At 35.9% G+C, this 14,134-nt stretch overlaps 1 protein-coding gene across 1 annotated transcript in view; it reads right to left on the bottom strand.

The window, feature by feature from the left end:
• The window catches only part of riox1 (ribosomal oxygenase 1), a 38,066-nt gene that overhangs the window by 20,352 nt on the left and 3,580 nt on the right, over positions 1–14,134 (bottom strand). Inside the window, exons 5-7 of the mRNA XM_015345943.2 lie at positions 13,629–13,742; positions 8,707–8,813; positions 8,098–8,205 (exon numbers count right to left, since the gene is read on the bottom strand). Coding sequence (XP_015201429.1) covers positions 8,098–8,205; positions 8,707–8,813; positions 13,629–13,742 — 329 coding nt within the window. The remainder of the gene's footprint in view (positions 1–8,097; positions 8,206–8,706; positions 8,814–13,628; positions 13,743–14,134) is intronic.

Genomic DNA, 14,134 nt, shown 5'->3' with positions numbered 1-14,134 from the left:
TAGGAAAAATACCAAACCCCCTCAACCCACTATAATTGATAGTCAGCCTGTTGAAATTGTCGACGACTATAAGTACTTGGGACTGGTCATTGACAATAACCTAAAATGGGACAAATGTTGTGACACGATCTATAAAAAAGGCCAACAGACTCTTCTTTCTTAGAAAACTCTTTAAGGTGGATAAATCTATACTTTCTATTTCTACAAATCATTTATTGAAAGTGTCTTGACATACTGCTTCACTTGTTGGTTTGCCAACATAAGTACCTGTAACTGTAATAGGCTGGGTAAATTAATAAATATAAGTGGCAAAATAATCGGGAATAATCAAATCAACTTAAGCATCCTTTACAAACAGAAGGTGACTAAGAAAGCCAAAAGCATCAGGGACTTTTTGGGATCAGGAACATATCATAATTTTTCCCCATGACAAATAATGGAAATAGTTATTTTCTATTTATGAATAAGGCTTCTATACAAAAGGGTCTCTGGAAACAAATTACATTTGTAAAAAGAGATATGGGTGTAACTATGGTTAACATGGTTGCAAATGGGGCCCATGGTAACAGCAGGAGTAGACTGCTTCTGAGTGATGCTGGTTAATCTTTTTCGGAAAAGTAGAGTTTTTTACTTATTGTAGTTTTTAAAGAGAACAGCAGTTAAGGCTCATACTCTGGTATACTTTAAGATGCAGATGAACACAACTTCAAATGAGCCTTCTCTCATGGCGAACCATTCTTATGTTCTAAGTCATCTACTTAGATCTGAACCTGTATGTTGAAATATTGTTTTAGTGGTTTAAAGTAACTGGGCTGTTTTATTACTGTTAGTACGTTAGTAAGTCATCTTTTAAAAATCATCAAAGATGGTTTATTTATCTATCTGTGCCATTTATAGCAATTATATTATATTTCAACAGGAACTATTAAAGGTTTTGTCACATAAAGCATCTTTAAAAGGGAACTGCAGTCCCAATTTCACAGACCAGTTACAGTATTCAATCTTGGTAACAAAATAAATTAAGCACAAAATTGTGAACTTTGTGAAAGTAATGTAAGCCACCATGTTGTCATAAAAGCCTGGTCTCACCACGGGTGAGAGTGAGAGTTCGCATTAACTCCGATGTGATGTGGCCCCTTCCTGCTCACTAGTCACTGTCATGACTAATTTAATGAGATGTACGACTGAATAATAATAATTGCTTACACTTATATAGCGCTTTTCTGGACACTCCACTCAAAGCGCTTTACAGGTAATGGGGACTCCCCTCCACCACCACCAATGTGCAGCATCCACCTGGATGATGAGACGGCAGCCATAGTGTGCCAGAACGCTCACCACACATCAGATATCAGTGGGGAGGAGAGCAGAGTAATTAAGCCAATTCATAGAGGGGGATTATTAGGAGGCCATGATTGGTAAGGGCCAATGGGAAATTTGGCCAGGACGCCGGGGTTACACCCTTACTCTTTTCAAAAAACGCCCTGGGATTTTTAATTACCTCGGTTTTACGTCTCATCCGAAGGACAGCATCTGTTTACAGTATAGTGTCCCCGTCACTATACTGGGGCATTAGGACCCACATGGACTGCAGGGTGAGCGCCCCCTGCTGGCCCCACTTACACCTGTTCCAGCACCAACCTTAGTTTTTCCCAGGAGGTCTCCCATCCAGGTACTGACCAGGCTCACACCTACTTAGCTTCAGTGGGTTGCCAGTTATGAGTTGCAGGGTGATATGGCTGCTGACAAATACAGGTTGTGCAGTAGACATTTCACCACAGATACAGTATGTTCGTAAATGGTCTGCATGCAGAGTTAACAAGTACTATTTGTCGGCAAATCTGTCTCAAAATCGAGAGCACTATTTTTATTGGATTAAAAGAGATGTAGATTTAGATTTAATAATGCTGCATTGCGTCACCAAAAGTTTTGTTGCCTCATTCTAAAACGCAGAATATGGTGTGGAGCATACCTGAAAGTTTAATCTATTTTGTGATGTAAATCGGAGGTTTTACAGGTTACTATGTACATTTTACTTTTATAGTGATTCGAAATGCACTCATCAATGCTGATTCTTTCTATCCCAGAAATATAAAATTGCATTGCAGTTCACCTTTAATTAAACAAACCCTTTATGGATTTATGTTTTAAAATTCTCAATGAAAGACTCTCGAGTAAAGAAACCAATTTATCTGAGTTTGTAATTATTAACCTACATTATTACAAATCAACGCATGTATTAGTGATACAATGGATAGAGATTTTATTAATTTAAAGCCCTTGTTAATTTTTTCCAAAAATTAATCTCAAATTAAAATTTATGGTGAAAACAAAAAACTAATTACAAACTTGGATGTACCCAAAAGTATAAGGAAAAGGTACAGTATGTAACAAAATTAACAAGTAATTATAGTTAATGGCTATGGAAATAATATGTGAAACAATGCCATCCAATGTTTAGATATAAAGATGCAATTTTCATGACTTTTTGTACTGTGACTTCAATATCATTACAGTAATACTGAAATCACAATTTCTGTGAAGCTTTCAAGATAAAAACCTCATTAATATACTCATACTAAAAATGCTTCTATATAATGTCAAATATCTTTAAATAAAGCAACTAATTTATATTTATTATAGTTATATATAAATATAACTATATATTTATATATATAACATATATGAAATTATATGTGTTAAAATTTGTATTATATATGTTATATTATTAAATGTACCGATGCGTGCCAGTGGGTATACTAGCTATTTCAAAATGGAGTAGGACTGTCATTTATCATTAACATTTAGGTAACATCGGTTAAAAATGTGGGCACACAGACAGTTGGCTTAAGTGACAATGCAGTCTGAAGATCCCCAATTCTGATTAGAGGGTAGTTTATCTTTTTTATAAACGTATCCAAAAATAGTAGGTCTGATAAGGCAGGCCTGGACATAAGAGTTGACCTAGAAATGTCAACTGCAGTGAATCAAAAATGGAAAATTGGTGTCAACTATAATCATCCAAATATGATGTACCTCTTCCATTGGTAGATGAAGTAGTATTAAGCAGAGACCTCAGTGAAAGGTACCCAAACAAGACAACAAAATAGTAAGATAAAAGGAGAGTGGCTGGTCCAGGAATATCAGCTTATTATCAGGAAAGAGGTTGGATACCCCCCACTTATCCTCTAGACAGGAAGAAGAAAGTACATGTGAGTTCCAAAATCACCAACAATTCTGCCAGCTCTTCGTGGACTGAAACATACAGATGCAGCCATTCAAAATGGGTGAGGTATTTCGCGGCATACCGCGACATGCCCACTGGGGTATCACGCGGTTCACGTGTGTCACGTGACTAACTATCTGGCGTCGCCTTGTAAAACCGCCAGGGGGAGCTTAACCTCTCATGTACAGCATTTGAGCCTTTAATTTTGAACTGTGTATTACAGCATGTTAATCATCAGTCATTAAAATGTTGGTATATTTTATGAAAGCAAGATTACTCAGTTGGACAAAAGTACACAACCTACCTTTATCAGAAATATTTATGCATCAAAGCCTTTACTGAAGATATTACTAATAGTATTAATAATGGATGACTTTGGACAAGCTGTATACTCAAAGTATAATTTCTTTAGCACATTTGTACAAGCACTTGGAATCTGTCCAAGCCATACTTTGTCAGGCATTTTGTTTTACTTCAACGGGCATAAAAACTACCTTGCTTTTAACAGGGCGTTTCATAATTTCTAACTACGAAAATGATTTAAAATGCGACACCTATCATGAAAAGAAAAAAATACACACCAGTATTCCATTTCTCCCTAAACATTGTAAGCTTCGAAGTCTTTAACTAACGTGATACCGGAGTCAACAAGCATACTTTTAGAATTTGATTAAAAGGGAATATAATATGGAATCGCGTATCTCAAGAATTTAATAACGGTATGATTATATCCGTGTACTGCGGCAGGGCTGTGTAGGGCTGTTTCGCCCGCCTGTTCATGCGAGCTGTCTTGTAGCCTACTGGTCTAGGTGCGTGACTACCAACTGGCAGGTTGTGTGTTCAAATCCAGCTGGTGCTGGACCTTTCAGTTTTATTTATTTATTTTTTAATCGAGTAACATAAACATATTACCGTATGCAAACTGTACTGTATACAATATGTATATGTATATTTAATGTCTTAACTGTGCCCGTTTAAGTATTGAATATTCATATCTAATTTTACCACTGAAGGGAAATCTTAACATAAACATACAGTATATGGCTGGTCTCGGTACTTTAAAGAAAAAAATACACACCAGTATTCCATTTCTCCCTAAACATTGTAAGCTTCGAAGTCTTTAACTAACGTGATACCGGAGTCAGCAAGCATACTTTTAGAATTTGATTAAAAGGGAATATAATATGGAATCGCGTATCTCAAGAAATTAATAACGATATAATTATATTCATGTTGCAAAAGAACTGCAACGGACATAAAAACTCCCTTGCTTTTAACAGAGCGTTCCATAATTTCTAAGTACGAAAATGCCAGGTGAAAGGATTTTTAAACATATTTTGATATTTTTCCGCAACACATAAAATACATTTTTCCAAGAAAGTTTAGCCTTTGTCACTAATGAAACCACTAAATAAAGACATAAATATAGAAATCTTAAGATTTGTTTTATTTAATGTTGGTAGCAGGATGAACTGTCAGAGTGTATATTTTGTTGCAAAGTTGCTGCAAGATGTTAACAGTGAAAAAGATATTTAGAAATGAGTTATTTCAAGATGAAAAAGAAAACATACACGAAACATGGTTTCATTACGACCTTGAGATATTTTTTACTTGATTTACAGTATTTGAGAGGTATGTCTTAACACCGATACTACAGTGCTTAAGTACTGCTCACGTATATGTTTCTAGGTTTATATTATGCATTTCATACGGTCAAATTACTTTTGAGCAACTAATAAGAAGCGCGAAACGGTATGCGTTTTAGTTTCGTTTTGTGCTGGAACCCGTGGATTGATTAGAGATATCAAGTACATACAAGTCATTTTTTAAATGTTGTAGTTCGTCTTGAAAAAATGTTACGAGTACATCATCTATCAACAATTACACAGGTTCTGTTTCCATATTGCGGATTTTGGTTAGGTATTATCAAATCCAGTGGCGCTGTGTGTTACTTTACATGGTCTGTGATTGAAACCTGTAAAACCGGTTTAATTCGTCACAGCCAGCACTCTTCAGGTGTGAGGGTCTTCTGCTCAGAATGAAACGCTAAAATGTTTGTGTATATTCTAATGGTAGTGGGGGCAGGGTGTGTGGGAACAGGTTTGGTTGAAATTGCATTGGAGATCTATGTTCTTCACACCTGAAACATTTTCTCTGAAAGCATTTTCTTCGCAGTTTAACTGATCTTGTTACAGCATGTTACAGTTTACTATTATTAACCATATTAATTTTAAGTGCATAATGTAAAATCTTGTAAAAATATATTTTCATTGTTCAAATATACATTAAGTCTGACTATCATATAGTAAGTTAAATAAAAAACTAAAGAAAAAATAGGGTTAAATATAATTCAAAATATTTTGCTAACAATGTTAACTGTTTATGAATAATAAAATGTATTAACTAAGGAGTAGGACGGCACAGTTGTTAGTATGTTTTTTGTTTTGTTTCTTTTTCATAAATTCAACAGTAGTACCTGATGTCTCAGTGGCTTTCAAAATTAAATTATGCATGCAAACCTGTGAACTAGAAAGATAACTAAGATATCCATCCATTATATTCCATAATATCCATGAAATATATGGAGCTGAAATATGTGTGACACAGTGGTGGCCTGACACGGTGAGGTGCCCTGGCAGCTGTGTGATGCAGTGGTGGTCGGGATGGGAGGAAGGTTTGGTTTTGCATAAGGGGCGGGATTATGATAATTGGAGGACTTTGCGAGAGTAAAATGGTTTGATTATTTGATTTTGTATTGTGGTTGTTATCTATGTTTTTGGTTCGTATTATGTTTATATAGTTGTTTTTGTTGGTTGGTTGTTATTATGGTTATTAATAATACGATCTATAGTTGAAATCTGAGCCTAAATAAAAAGAAAAAGCAAGTGATTAGGTTTATGAGCAATCTAATTACTTATTCGTTTAAAACGCTATATAAAATAAAGTTTATTATTAATTTGCTGGACAGAGCGGTGAACATTATTATGCATAAGACAAAGATAACGATCCTGATCAGTTTAGAAATCTGTGTACGCTGTAAGGTTTTTACTTCTTAAACTTTTAAAATACACGTTTTGAATAGAAAGAAATCCTCTTCCTGGTACAGTATGTATAGCAAACCAGCACGTCTTTTTTCTCCAATCAGAGGGGTGTCAGATGGTGTCAGCCAATCACCATTCTGAAGCCCTACCATAATCTCTGGTATGGGGAGACCCCAGAATTCTGTCCCATAGTTAAGACAGATGATAGATACTTTTATTGATCCCGTGAGGGAAATAAAGTAAATCATTTTCATTTTAGGAAATTATTAAACGCTCGGTTAAAAGCAAAGGAGATCTGTTATAGTGGACATAAAAACAAGAGTTTGCTGTGGCGTTATTGGAAACACAAATTTAACAAAAAAGCGCTGGCATTATATCCTAGAAGACACAGACCGGGAGAATGCCCGCAGCGTAAAAGAAAATGCCTGATGAACTAGGGATTGGACAGTTTCCAAGTGCTTGTACAATCGATGGAAATGTTCAAATAAATGTGCAAAAGAAATAAACAAAATAATCATTTATTTCTTTATCATATTGGGTAGCTAATGTCCTCTCTTTGCTAGTTAGTGGCTGTGTTTCTGCGTTGGGTAGCAACGGGTGACTGTTCTCAGGCGGAAGATGTAAACAGCTTAATGTTCGTGTTAAATAATTTTTTTAAATTAAAATTCATTCTATACAGCAATCGCATATTTGGGTACCGTTTCATAAAACTTTCATGCTTAAAATGTTTAGGGAGAAATGGAAGACTGGTGTGTATTTTTTCTTTAAACTACCAAGACCAGCCATACACAGTACAGTTTACATACAGTAATGTTTATGTTCCTAAATTAATATCATTTATGACCTTCAGATGCAACTTCAGATGCGTTATGCTCCTCTTCTTTTTATGCTCAGCTACTAAAATTTCCCTTTAGTGGTAAAATCCATATAAATATTCAAAACTAAGCGGATTAAAATGTGCACAGTAAAGACATTAAATGATTAAATCTTTGCACTACCAACCAATGCACCACGAGTGCCCCTGTCGGTCATTTTGGCCAGCCAATCACTTGCCTTGCGGTGCCCTCCGGTGCCCCGCTGTGGCTTGTGGGTAGGTTACTGTACCGCGGGTTTTTACCGCGCATTTTGAATGGGTGCATCTGTAAAGGGTGTTTCTGATGACACAAGAGACTATTACCTTTATAAACCACCCTATTATTTCTTACAAACAAAATTAGAGACATTGTGTTAAAATAATTAAAATATTACATATTATTTTACAGGGGTTTGCTGAAGCATTTAATGTGAAAATGCACTGCATAAGAGAAAATATTTAAATAGATTCTGTGATGGAAAACTTCTCTAGAAAAGTTTTGATAGCTGTACCTAAGGACTGTCTTCAGTTAATACATGTATTTACTGATCACTCAGTAAACCAGATGAGGAAAAAGTTTTAAAAAATCCATTATAACATCTTCAGTGTTATGCATATTGATTTGAAGAAGTCTGTCTCAAGCAGAAAATCAGTAACAACTCATTAAATATGCTCATCCTCCATAACATGCCATTTGCCAATCTGTCTCAAAGATCTATATTTTTTTCCCCAATTTGTTATGCCAAGCAAAAAACTGCAATAACTAGCCCTTAAGAGACTCAATTCTAAAACAAATACATTAATTGTAATACCCACAGAAAACCTCTGCTCACACAGTACAGATTTGCATGCAAAAATGTTTTTGATCATTGCCTCAGGGTCTGCAGGGTCGGAAAGTCTGCAGAAAGCCACTTGGGAATCCAGACACGACTTCATGGCATTCTTTTAACTAAAAAGTTGTGTGTGACCTCTCTCACCTTGGATTATAAACCCTCCAGTGCTTCTTCCCTTCTAGCTGAACCACAAAGGCCTCAATGTCATCATAGTGAGGGGCAAATCCCTGGGTGCCCGCAGGAGTCAAGTATCTACACATATAAATACAAGCACGGATGGGAAAATACGCATTACCAAAGCAAAACAATAATGATCACATTGGTCATTTCCAATTAGACTCATACCATGCATAAAAAGGAATTTGTATATGCAGTTGTTTAAATAAATTTACAAGCATGTAATAATCTTTACAAATCTATAAAGATGTACAAGTGCACTGCAGTCCTGCAACCCACTGACAAATCACATTTGTCCCAGCTGCCATAGATACTGCTGTGCAGAAGACCCTCTCATAATATTATAATTGAGTTGGTATAAGTTGTTTCAGTAAGCTAGCATTACAAAACAGGCATCAACTTCTTTCACTAGCTGTTATAGTACTGCATACATTAACAGATCATTGCTTTTTTCCCTGTATTGCATGTTTTTCAGGACACTTTGGAACTCTTTTGAACCTCCAATGAACGCCTGTAGATATGGACATTTTTAAAATCAAAGCATTCTTACTGTACTTAAGCAAGTTTCACACATACACATTGGCTCCAGCCATGCTCCCAAACTGTTCCTGGAGAATGGACAGCACATTCCACAAGGTGGCAGAAAAGGCCTGTGGGTTCAACATGCGCAGAGAGCAGCCATTCTGTAACAAGAGAAGAACAGAACTGCAGCAATCCTGTTAAATCCTAGATTAACTGGACTCTTTTTATTTATTGACACATGCCTAATACCGTAAGTGCACAAAAATATTGCAATTTAATTACTTTGTATAATATTTTAAAATAGAAGCCATTATCTTCAGGTTTCATCTTTATTAATTAATGCACTTGTCAAGCACATCTTCAAAAAAATGTCTTAGTCTCAAGAGGCCCATGTAATTTAAGTATAAATACATTAAAAAAATGTCAATCACCTTTGATTAAAGAATGCTTAATAGTAAAACACTTGATCTTGTCCTGCCATTACATTATGTGTGCCTTGGGTTTGAAATAAAGCTGATTCAAATAGCTTAAAAAACAAGTGGCCACGTTAGACATCAACACCAAATATGTACGACAACTATTATGGTTCTGATATCAGAGGGTGTGCTTTTAAGAAACGTGATAGGCAAATATAATACTAGCACAAGAGGCCAAAGGCACTACAGGCATGATTTCACAGACATTACAGAACTGTAGGCATTTTTTTCCATGATAAGTATGGGGCAGCTACCAAGACCAATTTATTTTGCAACAAGGAACCTTCTCCATTCATTATCCAGAAAGCTCTATTAAAAGCTTTGTGAATATAAAGAACTTCTTCAGTAAGATTGCAAGAGTGTTCTGCCAAAACACAAACCTTGAAAAACAGACTTGTACTCCAGACTGCATTTTGTGCTCTATTACCACTGCAATAGTTTAATTTGATCTTAATATCTATGTAGGCATCTGGGCATAAACAGACCAGACAGTGCGGGCTGATATTGACTTTTCAGTCATGGATGAGAATATGTGAATTAAAGAAACTAAATTGGACCCTATGCAGTAGTTTCACAGACCCTGATTAGCACTAATCTTGGCCTACCTAATGTTAATTCAGGTAAGCTAGGCAGCTTGCATGTAATCAGCCTGTATATATTGTTACAGTTTTATGTGACTAGGAAGTGTCTCTTACAGTTTAAAGTTTGTGATACCTGGCAGAGTGAAGAGAGGAGTCTGGAGGAGTTGGAACTTGAAGCTTGCACCAGGCGAGAGCCCCTACTTCATGATTATTCAAACAAACCTGACTAGCTAAGTAATTAACCTTGCTAGAGAGAGTTTGTTATACTGTGTTTTTAGGGACCTGGATAAAAGAAACTTCAGTGATGTCTTTCCTGCTTAGGATAGGATAGGGGGACAGGCTCCCATTTATTTTGTGGCATCTAGGGTGCAGAAAGAGAGATTTAACTGAAGGTTGTATTGCATTTATATAGAATGCAGCTTATCTTTTACTTGCATTATTTTAAAGTTTAATCTTAGTAGAAGTCTGTTTTTTTTTGGAGTGATTAGAATGTTAGGCCTATGAAATGCCTTGTCTGTAAATACATTGAATAACTTGTGTGTGGAATGTTTTGTTGTGTGTATTGTAGTGTTTGTATTGCCATCATCAACAATTAAACAAATAATAATAATAATAATAATAATAATAATAATAATAATAATATTTGTTTAACCTAGTGTGCCCGGATTATTACTTTTTTCACCAACGTTGTGCCACAGAATAAAGAATTCATGTGCCTCTAATTATAACAGCCTCTCGGTATATTCTAGAGCAGTGGTTCACAAACTATGATTCGCGTACCACTGCCAGCTGGTACGCCATATGATCCTGGAACTTTGTTGTGTGCACTGAAAAATTGGGATGGGTTTTAATCTCCAGCAAATAGGGAGGTAGGAGATTGTGCGTGATTTTCGAACAATGCCAATGTTGTAAACACAGGAATGCATAGAAATGTGTACTACAAACGCTGGCAATCTTGTGAGCACAGGAAAGCGTGATATGTGACAGAAAAATATTTAAGAACTGTTCTAGGTTAATTTGAGAAACATACAAGGAGTGTCTCTGTGTTTCGCTCCCATGTGCATGAAATAAAAACGTCTTTTAACTTCTGAAACGGACTCCTGAAACGGAAACGGGGGAAAATGCAAGCTTTCTGTTCTATAAGCCACTACCAACAGGAACTACAGGAGAGCACATATTTCAGCTTCTGAATGAATTTATCGAAGAGAATGGCATCGACTGAATAAAATGCGTCTGAGTTTGTACAGACAGTGCTAGAGCATTATCAAGCCGACACAGCAGTGTAGTTCCACGAATATGAATGAAATGAATGGACGCATTGCAACATCCACCGCAAGACCTTTGCCGTCAAGAAAATGCCTGACGATTTAAAATCTGTTAAGACTCTGTTGTGAATTGTATCAAGGCTCAAAAATGAATTCACATCTGCTTTGCTCAACTAAACAGACTCACCCTTCTCACTGAAATTGTGCTTTTTTATTGTTTATTTTTTATTGTTGTTGTTCCTGTTTCTTTCTGTAAAGCGCTTTGAGAAGCCACCTTTAAAGGTGCTATATCAAATAAAGTTTATTATAATATTTATTATTAGTGTATGTGAGTGTGTGCGCTCACGCCCGCTCATGTTCGTCAACGAGAATTTCTGGGGTTCCTATGAGAAGATGACTTGTAGGTGGTACTTGGATGCTTTGGTTTGATTAGGGGTAGTACTTGGTCCACAAAGTTTGAGAACCACTGTTCTAGAGAAATCACTTACAAGTTGGGAGTGATTAATAATTATTTTACTTATTGACTAAACTGCTTGGTCAATTTCTGATTTTCACCACTTTCTTAACCCCTCATTTTTAACATTATAGTAAAGAAAAACAAAATAAGTGTTAAAAATGGAATTTACATTTTCAATGTTTTCCAAAAATAGCTAGCAAATCACACTGGACAATATCTGTGGTAGCTCATTTATACAGTACAGTAGTTACGTTGGTAACATACTGTAACATATTGTGAAGCAGATCAGCTATATGAAGCTAAGAAAAAAGTAGTGCTACCTCATGTCAGAGCCTCAGAGGTGGCACTTACCTGATTTTCAGTAATTGTAAGGTAACAGAACTAAATTTTCACATGGAAGTTTTAATTTAGCAATGAATAATTTATTGCAGCTGTAAAACAGGACAACATATTCATTATAAAGAGCAGATCTGCTACATCAAGGCAGCTTGTGAGAATCTCAACACCAATGAGCTAGTATATGTGGTGAAGAACAGAAAAAAATAAAGAAAGAACCTGGGGAACAAGTTTATAGAAGTAATCAGTTTAGTTGTCAGAGTAGTGGAGCAGTGATAGAAGCCATATGCTTTGAAGCTTTATTGTTTTTATTATTTAAAGAAAATGTAATTATTAAGATTTGTTTTGATTTATTGTTTTGTGTTAAAAAATGAAAATAAAGCCAGAAAACATGATGACATTAGTTTCAAACAGAGTTTGGAGTTATTTGTCCAGCAGCCATATCACCCTGCAACTCACAACTAATAAGCCACTGAAGCTAAGCAGGTGTGTGCCTGGTCAGTACCTCGATGGGAGACCTCTGGAAAAACTAAGGTTGCTGGTGTTAGTGGGGCCAGAATGGGGCGCTCAGCCTACAATTTTTTTGGATCCTAATGCCCCAGTATAGTGATGGGGACACTATACTGTAAAAAGGCACCGTCATTTGGATGAGACTTAAAACCAAGGTCCTGACTCTCTGTGGTCATTAAAAATCCCAGGGCATTTCTGAAAAAGGGTAGGGGATTACCCAAGCACTGGCTTTTACCAATCATGGCTTCCTAATAATCCCCATCTATGAATTGGCTTCATCACTCTGTTCTCCTCCTCACTGATAGCTGATTTATGGTGAGGGTACTGTGTGCACTACGGCTGCTGTCACATTATCCAGGTGGATGCTGCACATTGGTGGTGGTGGAGTCCCCATTACCTGTAAAGTGCTTTGAGTGGAGTGTTCAGAAAAGAGCTACATAAGTGTAAGGAATTATTATCTTCATTGTCACAGTCATGACATTTTTGAAATTCAGATAAATCACTACGTCTTCATCCCAGATCTGTATGAAGGCATAGTGTTAGTTCCTATCCACCATTCTATTATTTATTATTATTATTATTATTATTATTATTATTAATATGTGAAGTTATGTATGTGAGCTTTGCTGCAACAAGCAAGGATCTCCCACACTGGTTCATAATGTTAGATGACTAGCACTTAGAATGGTTCATAGAGAGGCACTTTAATAGGCCTATATTAAAGTAAATAAAAATATTTTTCTAGTTTCAAAAGCATGACATTTCAGATTTGGGAAGAGGGTTACAGGCATCAAGAAAACAACTGCAGGGCTGCAAACCTCAACTGTTAGCTTCTCTGTTAAAATTCCTTATGTGTGAGAAGTCTTTATAGTCTTCAAACAGTTAAAACAGCATTTTCAGTAAATCAAATACATAACAACAATAATCTGTGTTTAAGATTATTTAAATCAATGAAGTGCATTCTTGGTCCTGGACGGCCACCATATATTCTGTTTTTTTATTCCACTTTGGACTCCTAATGATTTTATTTGAATCAACTGTTCACTTAATTTGTCTATAATGTCAGTTTGGATTATGGTACTGCAGCCATCCAGAACCAGAAGTAAATATTGCTGATTTACAGAACTGAAAGACAGAATACAAAGCTCTCTGTGACCAGCTCAAGATTTTCTTACACAATGGGCATTAAAATGCAAACAGAATGCTGTCACAGCCAAAACTACAACCCCAAATGGCAGAATTACCTTATGCAAATGCAGCCTGAAGATGAGTGTGATAATAATGTGAGTACATTTTGCTGATAAGGTTTTATTTCCCAGTTATGAAATTATGCATATATAAAAGTCTATACCTTGTAGAAGTCCCAAACAGCGAAAGGCAGTGCCCTCCCTTGTGGATTGTGGGTCTCTCTTTTTCCATTTCTGTAGCTTGTGACATCTAGGTTCTCACCAAACTGGACATTATCCTGCTCAACCACAAATAATGAAAAAATGTTCACTCACATTAATATGATACATAGCCAACACTTCTAAATTAACTCACTGCAGATCCCGAAACATCCAACATTTTAAATCTTTAAAAACATCTGAAGTATTATAAATGATATCTAAAGTCATGCCATGAATATCATGCCATAGCCCTCAGACATAAAGGTCAGTAAACAATACTTCTGATACCACACCCCCTTACTTTTAATGATCATTTCATCATTCAAGCAAGTGGTAGGATTTAAAATAAATTTAAAATAAACGAATCAAAGAGTATGAATGCGTATTTATAGTACGAATATATGGAATAGATTATTTAAACAACTTCAAATTTTACAGAATTACTGAGTTTGCCAGAAACTCGGTACAG

This window comes from Lepisosteus oculatus, chromosome 2 (genome assembly GCF_040954835.1).
Source record: "Lepisosteus oculatus isolate fLepOcu1 chromosome 2, fLepOcu1.hap2, whole genome shotgun sequence".
Classification (NCBI taxonomy): Eukaryota; Metazoa; Chordata; class Actinopteri; order Semionotiformes; family Lepisosteidae; genus Lepisosteus; species Lepisosteus oculatus.
The sequence above is the reverse complement of the archived record's forward strand: the minus strand, read 5'-3'. Positions and strand labels throughout refer to the sequence as shown.